At 38.4% G+C, this 13,675-nt stretch overlaps 1 protein-coding gene across 1 annotated transcript; it reads right to left on the bottom strand.

Annotated features, from left to right (window-relative positions):
• Positions 1 to 4,105: 4,105 nt before the first annotated feature.
• Positions 4,106 to 12,338, bottom strand: LOC143861306 (large ribosomal subunit protein eL22z). The gene is made up of 3 exons (XM_077372260.1): positions 12,208 to 12,338; positions 11,853 to 12,109; positions 4,106 to 4,551 (listed from the first exon to the last, which is right to left on the bottom strand). Exons 2-3 carry the CDS (start codon positions 12,080 to 12,082, stop codon positions 4,407 to 4,409), a joined length of 375 nt encoding a protein of 124 aa, XP_077228375.1. The 5' UTR covers positions 12,083 to 12,109; positions 12,208 to 12,338; the 3' UTR covers positions 4,106 to 4,406.
• Between the last annotated feature and the right edge of the window lie 1,337 nt (positions 12,339 to 13,675).

Here is a 13,675-nt window from a genome sequence, read left to right as displayed (position 1 = left end):
TCATGTTTTGATAGGGTAGGTACCATGATCTCCACCCAATCCCATTATAGAAGGTGGGGCTCATCATTTTACACCTCATGTTTCGATGAGGTGGGGCCCTTTTTTTTACACCCATGCATGTCATGGGCTACGAATGCTAGTAATATAGAAATGATATCCCCACACCCTTGTTTCAAAACATATGACTAAGCCTCATGAGTATTTTGGTCTTTTTAACAAGGTAATTTTTGTCTTTTTACATATAAGGACGGTCTTTTTCTTTTTTTTTTAAGTCAAAATATCTACCATGGGTATTTTTTGTCACAATTTAATTGCACGAAGGGCTTTGCAAAATTCATTGAAATGCAAAGATGCTATTTGGTTAAGTTGATATTTGCTATGTATTACTATATAGCAGAAGAGAAAAAGGAGAGAATTTTGTCCATTTAACACGTCAATGTGGATGATTTTTACCGTTTTTTGCCCTCTCCATATATCTGTACATACTATTTATGTGAGGGTAAAAAAGGTATGAATGTTCGGAATTATTTGCAAAATCTGTGGCATTTCGAATCTTGATTTGCTAGCCACCTTCTCCAAACGTTATGTCTCGCCCATCCTTTGCAATTATATGTATTCAAAGATTTGTCTTATTAGATGTGATGAAAAACTGCACGGAAATACTATTTCTTGAAAGGTTGGTAACAATAATACGTAAAGAAAGAAGCTAACATAGTAAAGTTTTGGAGGGAAATTACGGACAATGGGTGCTTGGATATGACAATTACGGAAAAAACTACAAAAAAGAGGTATCAAAATATGACAATTACGAAAAAATTATTTTTCCTTATTAAAATTTTGAGGATATTACGAATTCCGCACACCTGTAAAAATATTTACAAATTTCGGGCACCTTTAGACGAACAATAGATTATGGAAACCTCTATAGATTGGAGGGCTAGGATCAGCCTATTGAAATGATTTTACGGGCACAACCTATTGATGTTGTGTTCCATCACATGGACGGTTTGGATCAACCTATGATGTGGTCCGTACAGTTCTTTGTCGGCCCGTGCATCGCACGGGGTTTTTTACTAGTTTGCAAATAAAGCAAAGTAAAATACTTCTTTTGCAAAAACAAAAAAAAAACTCTTACTTTTGAGCTATCAAACTACATATCACGGGCTTTTAGAATTCCCTAAAAGCAGATAAAAGCAAATTAAACAGTTTTAATACAAATAGAATGTCATTACAGAAGTAAGGGAGTGCGAATATCATATACCAATTTCTGTTCACATCTTTGATAGTTTAGAAGTTTGTTTTTATCCATCAACTTGCTTTTCTTTTAATTTACTAACAATTTAATATGGGAAATGATATCTGCGCCAAGGTGTTTCGATAAACAAGCGCTCCACTTGATTTTCGTGTAGTATTTAAAGGGATTTCAGAGGATATTACGGTTCTCAAATTGACCTTTCCATGATTTTACTAAATATAGTAATGTGTGATTTAGAAATGAGCCACGTTGTCAAGCGGGACTGGCCGTCACCATCCGATCTTGATCTGACGGTGATAAGATTCCCCAAAAGCGACATTTCTCAACTGCTTCCTTTTTTGGGTTTTAAAACAATCTTTCGCAAACTTTTACTTTAATGACAATAGTTAATTAGTTAATCCTATAATTGCTTCTTAAGTTCTTAATGAAAGGGGCATTTGTCTACAAAGTCTAAAAGAAGCATATCCCTGATTCGTATCTTCTGTTTGCTTCCCTTAATAGTACAATCCACAAGTAATATATGAGTGTAACTACCATATTTTTTCATAGTTACGATTGATTTTAGTTTTTAATATCAACATTGGCTATTGGGTCCCACATGGAGAATTGTGTGTGTATAATTGGGAGAATTGATTTAGTGGATTATCATAAGGAAGGCCACATGGTTCTTGTTCCGTGCTAAATAGACATCTCTTCAAGGGATTAAGAAAAAAAATTCAAAGCTTTAGCTTCTATCGGCAAAACCCTAATCCCAGTTTGTTTATGATTTTGAGAATCGATTGTGAGTCCAAATCTGATTATTTTGGCTCATTTGTTTTGTGTTTTGGATTTTTAGAAGTTATCGTTGTCCAAAATTGATTACATGACTCACATTTACATTTGGCCCTGTTTGTTTTCGATTATGACAACTGATTGTGGAGTCCGCAACCGATTATTAGACCAAAAATTGCATTAAAAATTCGAGTCCAATAATCGGTTGGGGATCCGGTTGTTATAATCTAAAACAAAAAGGCCCTTAATTTGGAGTGTAATAATCAAAATCGGTTCTTAAAAATCAAAACAAACAGGGCCTTAATTTTGAGTCTAATAATTATATTTGGACTCATAATCGGTTCTCAAAATCCAAAACAAAGGCCGAAACGAGGCATAATAAATCAAGGGGCTAGGACTATCCGATCAAAGAGAGGGGAGTCGGATGAAGATTGGGACAAAGGCACTTTGCCTGCCGGATCAACAGACAAAACATATCCGCATGATAAACCTGAGGCCCAAAATGTTACTATGGCTCCGTTTCTTTGGACGTAAAATGGGTGTAAAACAATTTTTATACCCATTTTCCATGTAAAAATGAGCATAAAATTTGTTTTTTGTCCATTTTAAGTGAAAACAACACATAGCCTATTAGGAAAAATCCGCGCTTCCCAACAATTGGGTAAATCATTTTCCATAAAAAAAAATAATAAAAATTCTCTGGTTTTTTTTTTTAAGAATAGTTGCAACTTGCAAATGTACATGACCTAAGGCCCTTTTTGGATGTCAAGAATTTAATGAAAAAATTTGGAAAAAACTCAGCCATAGTTTCTAGCTTTACCATTCGACTTTGATTACACATGGAAGAACCATGGACCCTAAATTTATAATTATACCCCTCTAAATAAACCATATCATTTCTCTTTAACCCATTAAATAATAAAATCCAAAGAAAAAAATTTCTGCAAGAAAGTTTCTACCAAGTTGAAGGGAAAGTTTTATAAGACAATTGTAAGGTCAGCCATGTTATAAGGCTCGGAATGTTGGGCTATCAAGAAGCAGCATGCGCATAAGATGAGTGTAGAGGAGATGCGAATGCTTAGATGGATGTGCGGCTGCACAAGATTAGATAGAATTAAAAATGAAGACATTCGTAAAAAGGTGGTGTGACCCCTATTGCGGAGAAGATGAGAGAGCCCCACTTAAGATGGTTTGGACACATCCAACGTAGGCCTTTGGATGCTCCAGTGAGAAGAGGCGACTCGTGCCAAGTTGATGGAGTAAAAAGAGGTAAGGGCAGACCGAAAACAACTTGGGTAGAAATTGTGAGAAAAGACTTGATAGCTAGGAATAAAACAGAGAACATAACCTTGGATATGATAGAATGGAAGAAAATGATTCACGTAGACGAACCCAACTAGAGCCAGGATTAGAGCCGGGTATATTCCTTTCACCTTTTTCATGAAATTTTTCTAAAGGATTCATTTAGCCGACCCCAACTAGTTTGGGACAAAGGCTTTGTTGAGTTGAGTTGAGTTGTAGGTAGCTTATGGGTGGTCATTCAACAGCTATAGTGTAGTACCAAACAGCACAGATGCAGCTAAACCTGCTAGCTAGATTGCCATGGACAAGTCTAAAAAAAACAGTGCTTTGGAGTTCCTGCAACAAAACATACAGGTGGTCATTGAACAGCTATAGTGTTGTACCAAAACAGCACAGATGCAACTAAACCTGCTAGCTAGATTGCCATGGACATGTATAAAAAACACTGCTTTGAGTTCCTGCAACAAAACATACATGTGAGACTACAGAACCAGACCATTTCTTCTGCCAGGCAAAATTTGTGCCAAGCCACTACAAAATTCGCACTCACCAAACAATGTTGTATGTCCCATTAATGGCCCCCAAAAAGATGGCTAAGAAAAGATCAGTTGACAGTCCACATTTAACAGAAGAAATGTTCACTGATAAGATGGTCATGATTGTAAAAGGGAGATGATTTTGGCACCACAAGGGCCCTCCAGATGAAAAAGTCAACATTTAACTGGATATCCTAACGATCCAAAGCATGCAATAAAACAACTATTTGGTAGAAACAACTTTCTTACCTCCAAAATCTAATATGATAGTACTCCTTCGGCATATAACCGATGAAAATTCAAAACAAGACCAAACTAGTTTAGTCACAGAAAATTGCTCTCCCAAAACCAGTAGTTCTACCTAATCTCATGGGAAAAAAACCAAGGTCTAATACATAACAGTTACCTGACATCAAAGAAGAAAACATGATAAAGAAAAAGAACATCCCACAGACCTACAAGTGAAAACTTCAGAGACTTCACTAGAAACTAAGCACCCAAAGGGAAAAGGAGACAATGCGGATATAAGCAAAAATACGATCTCAGTCTTCCTCTTCCCCTTCGTTCTCCGCAATGTTGAAGTAGCGCAGCTCATAGACATTGCGGTCTTTATTGGACGATATCACTCGCAGCCAGTCCCGCACGTTGTGCTTCTTCAAATACTTCTTTGTTAAGTACTTCAAATATCTGAGAAATGTAATCAATGCCCTATATCAATTCAGGCTGTTCAGATAAAAAGAGTAATCCCCCAGCAGCCAGGCAACATCTCAAATCACATAAGAATTTCACATAGAAAATAGGTCATCCTGATACACTCAAGCAGATGCACAACTACAGAAACACAAGCACCAACAAACACAGGCACACACGTAGGGACAAAAATCAAGCATACATTGACGTGTTTCTTCAGTTACATTTTCTCCCACTTTGACATTATAGCATAATCCTTCTCCATATAGCAGATGGGAAATCACCATTAAAAAAAAACAGCTGGGAAAAGAATTACGAACTCTACGGATCCTGAGTGTATTAAGATGAGACAAAAGATGTTTCCACCCTTGAGCATGTGGTATAGCTACTGAGACAAAGTAGTGCAGCTCAGCTATGCGCCCCCCAACCACCACCCCCCAAAACCCACGCAAAAACCCCCACCACCCACCCAGACCCCCACCCCCACACAAAACAGACATATGTGCACATGCACAAAAAAAAACTGTACGATAAAGACGAAGACCAGTAAGGAGCACGCAGGCTACAATAGCCTGGAAACCTTCGTGACCTCTCTCAATTCTAAACTCATTGTGGTCCATACGGTTGTCATGCCTTGCTCATGTTATTGGAAACATGTAATGTATTCTTTCCACATGTAGTGAGAAAATTGAGTGAGATGGGCAATTCACTAACCAAAGACAGGTAACCAGAGAAGATTTTTGTAGGAAACTGCTACCCCATTTGTAATGTTCTTCCTTTTTTAATAAGTCTACTTTATCACTCGAAAAAGAAATAAAAGAGCACTATTCCAAAAAGAAAAAAGAAAAAGAAATAAAAGAGTAGTTTAAGGCTCCAGCAAAAAACTGTAAGTGATGGAACTTGCAAATTTCAATGAGATCGCTTTAACAAATTAAAAATAAAACTAGCATTAGCAAATGGATCGTGCAAATTTGAATGGGGTCACTTTAACAAATTTAAAATAAAACTAGGATTACAAAATGGAAGCATATTTCAGAAGCCAGTATAGCACAGATAGCACCTTACAGACGTAATGTATGATCCAAACGGTAGATAGCAACTCCACTTTCCAAAAAATTATTCCTTTTCTCCTCCAAGGAGCCAAGGATCAGCTATCCAGCAGATCGGCCATCTGCAAAGGAAAAACTTATGAAATCCTGAATCTCCGTAGGATATGGCCAATGATCAGCATCTTACAGTATCTCAGGTTGTCGACCGTGAGTATCATGTCCACTTGTCCAGGAAGGTTGTCCACCCAGAGGCACACACTCTAGGCGGGGCAGGAGTGCGTCACACTCTGACAAAGTGCAAAGAAAGTGGGCTAAGAGTGGTTAAGTTGAAGCTTTATCTGAAGCAGCATTTTCATATCAAAGATCATGGACAGTAAAGATATTTTCTTGGTAGCTTAATCCAGGGTTGTTCTCAACTTCTACCAGTGAAAGTATGTTTCAGATCTCCTATTTGAAATTGGTCAATTAGAAACTAAACATGACTCTCCCATGGAGGTCACCCACAAGTTAACAATTGATGGAGGAGCATTCCTTAAAGATCCAGGTAGCTAGTCACATATGGTTCTGAGAATGAGCAAGAACCTTCTGCCCCGGCCAGGGCAAAAAGGTTCTTCAATGGGCTACTGATGGGCCGATTCAGGTTAATGACTATGTCTGGCCTTTTTCCTCCACTGCCCTGTACTGATTGCATCATGGAGCCTCGGGCTTAGGGGTATGGTAGAAGATTACTTGGAAAGCTTATCTACTTGACAATTATAAGAGTGGATATTTATGCAGTCTCCTCGAAAACCCCATATAGATGTTGACATCTATTCAAGAGAATCTCCTGGCAGAGGTATTCTCTATACACCCAATGGGCACTTACAGATTAAGCGCTACTCAAATGTTGATTGGGTAGGGTCTCCATCAGATAGAAGATCGATTACAGGGAAATGCATGTTTATTGCAGGTAACCTTGTTATCTGGATAAGGAAAAACAAAGCGTTGGGGCCAAGTTTAGTGTCAAGTCTAGTAAAGGGAAATGGCTCTTACCAAATGTGAACTCGTGTGATTGATGTACTTGACGACAAAACTAGGATTTCCTATGAAAGGATCTATTAAATTATATTGACAACCAAGTTGCGTCTCATATTGCAAATAATCATGTGTTTCATGAGCGGATAAACAAATTGAAATGGATTGTTATTTCATCTGAGAATCAGTAACAACATAGAAACATTGCATCAAATGTTAAGTCAGAGAATCAGCCAGCTCACATGTTCTAAAAATCTTTAAACCGTAATCAGGTATAGAGGATTCAGTTCAAGCTTGGCATACAATATGTATGCTCCATCTTGAGGGGGAGTGTCCATGGTTTACACTAATATATTTTATAGTATTTGTCATTTGTAATCATGTTTTATGTAGTAGTTCCACAGGATCCACAACTCTGTAGCTAGTGTGCGTTAAGTGTTTTTTTATAGTCATGTTTCGTGTAGTAGTACTAGTATCTTTAAGCGTATTACATGTCCTTTATAATAATATGGGCCATTATTGCATTTTCTTGTTTAAGTCACTTAAGTTTATAACTTAAGTGATATGAATTATACAGTGGGACTGTTTACGGGTGATTGCGAGCATCCATAGGGATTAGTCCCACGCTAAAATGGGGTGGAGATACCCTATGTCATCAAAAAAAAATTATTCAGTGGGACCCATCTATGTTTGGTTTTCTCCCACTCACATATATATATATATATATATATATATATATATATATATATATATATATATATATATATACATTCTGGGTAGGGTTTAATGCTATTATATGAAGACTTCCTCCCTCCCTCCCTCCCTCTCTCTCTCTGCCTTTCTTCCCATCTCTTCCTCGTCCTTCTTCTTTTCTTGTTTTTCTTTTCATTCCAGGGGGAGTGTCTACGAACTGCTAACCTTAACCCGAATGTGGTCTCATATACATATATAGGCTCTCCTTGATGGAAGGAGAAAGTTGATAATCTGGAGGGTCCGGTCTAGCAAGAGAATAGCTTGTGATTTGATTCATTCATGCAGAAAGGCTTGCTTAGGTTGGAAGAGTTTTTTTCCATAGTCCTGTGGTGAATGTCAATGGAACGCATTTCAATGGATGGACCAGATCAATCGAAAGCATTATTGAATCTAATCATGGTCAGAGGTAAGATCATTAATTTCGTATTAAGATTAATTCAGATCTAATAGTTGGTGTTAGAGGGATCGACTGGATTGTGATGATCGATTTCCGTTCGGATCATAGTTATCGGAAACTTCCTAGTTAGATGGGAAGCTCGCTACCCCGGAAACTCGCTCTGGTCTTTGGAAACTAAGTTCTTCTCGCTTCCCAAATTTAGGGGAAGCACACTTCCCAGTCGCTTCCTGCATGTTTCATTTAAATTAAGAGTACACTCTCTGTTTAGGTATTTTTTCTTCCGAAAAGGATATTTTCTCCGTTTGATAATGCTGAAGGTGCATGCTCAACTCAACTCAATTAAGTCTTTGTCCCAAACTAGTTGGGGATAATGCTGAAGGCGCATTATTTAAAAAAAAACATTTAAAACTTGAAAACTCGTAAGTTTCAAATGAAAATAATGTGAATCTTTTGGTGAAACTTTAACAGCAAATATACATGAATAAAACATATCAAACTGCAAATTCTAAAACTTGTAATCCTTACCTATATTAATCCTGCCTCCCCAACCACTACAGTCCTACTCTTTCTATGTACTTGTTCGCTTCCAGTGAGGCTTATTACCTGTTTCAATTTAATTTTCAATGACAATTCCAATAAAAAAAATTATTATCTTTCTTTAGAGTTTTTCGCTTCACGGATTTTTCTCTTTTCTAAACCCTTCGCTTCCTGCACTCACTTCCCACTCTGGCAACTATGATTTGGATTTTATTTAGACCTAAAGGATTTTTTTAGTGGATACAAGTTCTTCTTGCATGGATTTTAGCCAATATAAGAATCCAACGCATTCACTGTATCATGATACCCATAGAGGGTTAATCCTATTCATCTAAATTGTTTGAAAATTACAAATTTTAATTTATAAAGCCATAGTAGTCTACAAGATAGCTAGGTCGTTGCCTAGCCCTTCTATTCCAAGCTATAACTGGTGGTTGAGATGATTATCCATCCTTGCCATCAACATTCAATGCTTTCCACTTCATTTTTTAATTTTCGAAGAATTCCACCTTATTCCACTGCTTGTATGTTTTCTACATAAGCAACATGTATGCTTTCTATCAATCTCACTCTTGGGGGTATAAATTGTATCCTGAATAGTTACCATAATAACCAACAATAAGTACAAGCTTACATTTGATCGATCACCACTCCTCTAAGATATGGTGAAATTGGCAATATGGTGAAATTGGCATTGGATAAATGGGAAAATTATTAAAAAAATGCTAACTTTTGCTGAAATTGTGAATCAAGGGTAGACTTTCTGAAATCATGAAAGAGGGGCTGTCAGGTACTTTTATAGTAATTTTAAGACAAGAATACCCTCCTTGCTTTTCCCTCCACCTTATAAGTTGTAATCCCCATGCACTTTTCACTTACTCTTTTACCTTCTTCTTCCCCAAGCCTTCCAAACGTGAGAAACTCCATTTCCATTGCCATTGCCATACGTTAGAAACTCCATTGCCATTGCCATTGCCATTTGAAAAAAAATTCCATTGGTTCTCTTTAGTTTGCATAATGGTTCCGAGGTCTACATAATGGTTCCAATTGTATACATACTGATTATGAGTACCTAAATCCCTATTAATACACTCATGATCACTTTTACAATTAATCAAATACTATTACAATGTATGAACCAAGGAAGCAGGATTATTCCCTAGGAGCCTTCGATTCCTGCTTTCGATTCCTGCTCGGCAACCTTGAGCAGGATTCTTCCCTGGGAGCCTTCGATTCCCGTTTCGATTCCCGCTCTGGCAACCTTGGTATGAACCACTATTTACACTCTTGGAACCACAATTTACACTCTTGGAGCCAATATTTAATCAATCCGAACCACTAAATTGTGGTTCTGATGTCTACATAAAGTTTCCAACTGTATACATGGATGTTCTGAGTGTTTACATATATAGAGTATCTGATCTTTGATAACTTTTAGAACCATTGAACCATTTAGAACCTTTGAACCATTAAACCAATGACAAAGAGAGGTCAAAACAAACATGTAACCAAACAAAGAGACCACTGTAAAGATGATGAAAATAAACCAAATCACAAAAACAGAAAAATGTGAAAAGAACATGTAAAACCTAAGCAAGTGGAGGAGAATGGACCTATCGGAGCATATGTTTATCACCCAAAGCAAACTAAAGAGAACCAGTGGAGTTTTTTTCCAAATGGTAATGGCAATGGAGTTTCCAACGTATGGAAATGGCAATGGAGTTTCTCACGTTTGGAAGGCTTGTAGAAGACGAAGGTAAAAGGTGAAAAGTGCATAGGGATTAGAGCCTAAAAGGTGGAAGGAAAAGCAAGGAGGGTATTCTTGTCCTAAAACCACTATAAAAGTACCTGACAATCCATCTTTCATGATTTCAAAAAGTCTACTGTTGATTCACAATTTCAGCAAAAGTTTGCATTTTTTAATAATTTTTCCTTGATAAATTAGGTTTCATGCCCTTCCATAGCCCTTACGAATTCGTGTTTTCTATTCTAGTCAGTACCTGATTTAGAAAATTGCATGCCATACATAAAGCATTACCCCAAGAAGTCTGATAGTAGAGAGTTGCATGCTCCATCGCTGGTCTTGTTATTTCTATTAATGTCCAATACTTTCTTTCAGCCGCTCCATTTTTTGTGTCATATATGAGTCTTATGGTTTTTAATCTCATCATCTTTCTAGAAATCATTAAAAGCATCGAAGGTGTACCCTCCACCTCAGAGCCTTTCATATTTATCCCAATTGTTGTTTCAACCTCCCCCTTTAAATTCCTTCCATATACCTTTTTTTAAAGGAGAAATTCCTTGCATATATCAAGTGCATCTGATTTAAACTTAATCATGAAGATATATCCATATCTGGATAATCATAACTGATGCTTGAGGAAATGTCCCATTCCTCTGCGGGGTTTAATATTCGGATCCACAAATGTCAAGACGAATTAATTCAAGTAGTTCTGATGACCTCTCATGTTTCTTGACAGGGTTCATAGTCATTATTCTAGATAAACCTGACTCACATACCTAAAACTCCATGCAATTAAGCATGAGATGATATCCCTTCAAACCATCTTGGACATTTTATCCTTACTAGAATGTTTCTTTTTTCAGTCCCAAAATTTAGGAGCATCCATATAACTTTGGGTACAAAAGAAGAATTAGGAAAGCTCCACAGAAAAAAATTAGAGCGACCAACCAGAAAAAAATATTCTTGAACATCTATCCTACATGTGTCTATTAAGATCCCGCCTATCCTTTCCTTTTAAAAATGATTTGTGAGTCATCCTCTGTGATACCTCTTCACGGTACTTCTTCCAGTAACTTGCACCGAATTACTTATTATTCATCTTCATGGTACCTCTTCACGGTACCTCTTCAAGGATTTGTGAGTCATCCTCTGTGATACCTATTCATTTGCACCGAATTACATGTTCTTTCTTATTACTTGCAAACCCTAAGCAGATCTACTCCTAATTTCACATCGATAACCGAAACGATATGCAGAGAAAACATGTTGGGGACTCGGATAGCACTCACCATTAAAAGCTAGCCATTCGCACACGCTTTTAAGATTGTCCAACCCATCCACATCCATTCACTTTTCCGATGGGGGATTTTTGCTTTTGCGTGGAACCCCAAACAATCTCCACCTCCACGCAGAAGCAACTTGAACAATCTCACCCCTACAAGCGAGGGCAACATGAGAGATGTTTCCTAAGGGATTTCCTCCATCCTTGAGGGTAGGGTTACCAAGATCTTCCCTTGGACCAGGGCAGAACTCATCCTTAAAAACTAGCAGTTAATGGGAATGTGCCCAAATCCTTATAAGCCCATCCAAATCCATTCACATTTACAATGTGGGATCTTTGCTTTTGCATGAAACCCAAACTCAACATATCCTCGTTTGTATATAAAACCCTAGAAATGCAAATTGGACTACTCGTTCACACAAACACATACAAAAAAACGAGCATTCGAAAAACGCAAAGTTTTCAAACATTGCAAAGTCAGAGAAACATATAATTGAAAACTGATAAATCAACGAATCGTACCGCTTGGAGAAAGCAGTCTCGGTAGTGACGATGATCTTGCTCTTGTCACGAGCAACAGTAATGGAATCACCAAGGGCTCCGGCCTTACCTCCGACCTTGATCCTCTCTTGCAGAAACTTCTCCAGCGAAGCAATGTCCATGATCTTGTCCTCCACAGGCTTCGCACAATCGATCGTGAAGGTCGAACCCTTCTTCTTCCCCTTGGGACCTGTTGCGCTTCCTCGGCTCATTTTAGCCTAAAATCTTCTCTCTGGTCACTGCAATTCGTTAATAGATTAACAAAAAACAGATGATTAGAGTAGAATCAAGATAAGGTTCGCGTGTAGGTGAATGATAAAATGCTGGAAATGCTTACCGACTGAGATCTAGGGTTTGTTCGGTGGAGAGGAGAAACACAAGAGAGACTACTGAGAGAGGGCTATGTTTAGGGTTAGGGTTAGGGTTTTATCTTTCGAGATTTTATATGCGAGATGATTTTTTGCGCCCCCTGTAAGATTATGCGGCCCCCTTGTCACGTGAATTGTGGCAGACTTAAACGCTTTTCAGTAGGGAATAGTGTCGGGTTGGGTCGGGTTTTTCAAAACCCTAGCCCAACCCTGGATCCCATTATCTCGGCCCTGACTCAGGGTCAGGGCCGAAAAACCTCAACCCATGGCCCGCCTGCACTGAGCCCTGGGGCCGAAAAACCTCAACCCATGGCCCGCCCGCCGTGAGCCCTGGCCCGCTCTGATTGGCCCTGATTTGGCAGGGCCGGGCCTAATTGACCCTAGTGCAAATACCTGTTAAGAGTACAAAAAATAAAGCAACCACTTATCATATAAAACAAAATGATCAGTAAACAGAGAAAGGGAACAAAATAAGACAATATGAATTCAACAACATGACGGGCAACATAGACAATTAATAATAATAATCTAAAGAAACACCAATCCAAGATAATAGAAAACATTGGCAAAAGAAACATACATAGATGGTTCAATTGTATAATAGAAAACTTAAGGTCAGGCCGGGTCACGGTACCTGAGGCATTAACCCAAAACCCGACCCGACCTAAGTCAGGGTCTGAAAAAATGAACCATAACCCGCCCTCAGGGTTGGAAAATCCAGCGACAGGGCCAAACTTGCACCCCTACTTTTTAGCCTTTTTGACGTCAAGAAAGTGGGGCGCATAATCCTAAGGGAGGTGAAAAAATCATCGCCCTTTTATATGGTGTAAGCCCTTATTTATTATAGACCCGTATTTTTCTAAAAGTACCATACGGACCACACAGGATGATCCAACCCGTCCATGTGATGGAACACAACGTAAATAGGTTGTTTCCCAAAATCATTTCCATAGGATGATCCTAGCCCTCCGATCTATTGATGTTTCCAGATCATCCTATAGAAATAAGTTTTTGGGCACAACCCATTTACGATATGGACGGTTTGGATCATCCTAGAGTGTGGTTTGTACAGTACTGGGACTCTAAGGGCTTACACCATATAAAATCTAGAGTCCTAAATCGACATTTATAGGGCCGCACTTATGCATTGTGTACGTGATCAGATCCGTTGATCTAAATGGCAACTATGGTCCGGCCAAATGCTGTTAATAACACATTTATCGGATGATCACATGCCCTTAATGCATGCAGCCTTGCTGAAGGTAGGGACAAGGAAATCCAGACCGTTGATTCAACACACACACCCAATACCCACAAGCCTCCGAGTGGGACCCCGAAATTGCCTTTTACAGTTGATGGTGAACATATAACTTTTTGCAGGAGTGGTAATGAGAAAAAGGTACATGGTTTTGGGTTTGTGCCTCTCCCTTGTGATTC

The sequence above is a fragment of the Tasmannia lanceolata genome, unplaced genomic scaffold (assembly GCF_043159265.1).
Source record: "Tasmannia lanceolata isolate RefF3 unplaced genomic scaffold, GAP_Taslan_0.1 ptg000002l, whole genome shotgun sequence".
Taxonomy (NCBI): domain Eukaryota; kingdom Viridiplantae; phylum Streptophyta; class Magnoliopsida; order Canellales; family Winteraceae; genus Tasmannia; species Tasmannia lanceolata.
Note: the sequence above shows the minus strand (reverse complement) of the source record. Positions and strands in the feature narration are given on the sequence as shown.

Bases quoted from the DNA above. Each gene is read 5' to 3' on its own strand.
- LOC143861306 (XM_077372260.1), bottom strand. From the start codon at position 12,082: ATGAGCCGAGGAAGCGCAACAGGTCCCAAGGGGAAGAAGAAGGGTTCG. The intron at 4,552-11,852 runs GTACGATTCGTT...TACATTTCTCAG, and splicing joins GAGACTGCTTTCTCCAAGCG to ATATTTGAAGTACTTAACAA.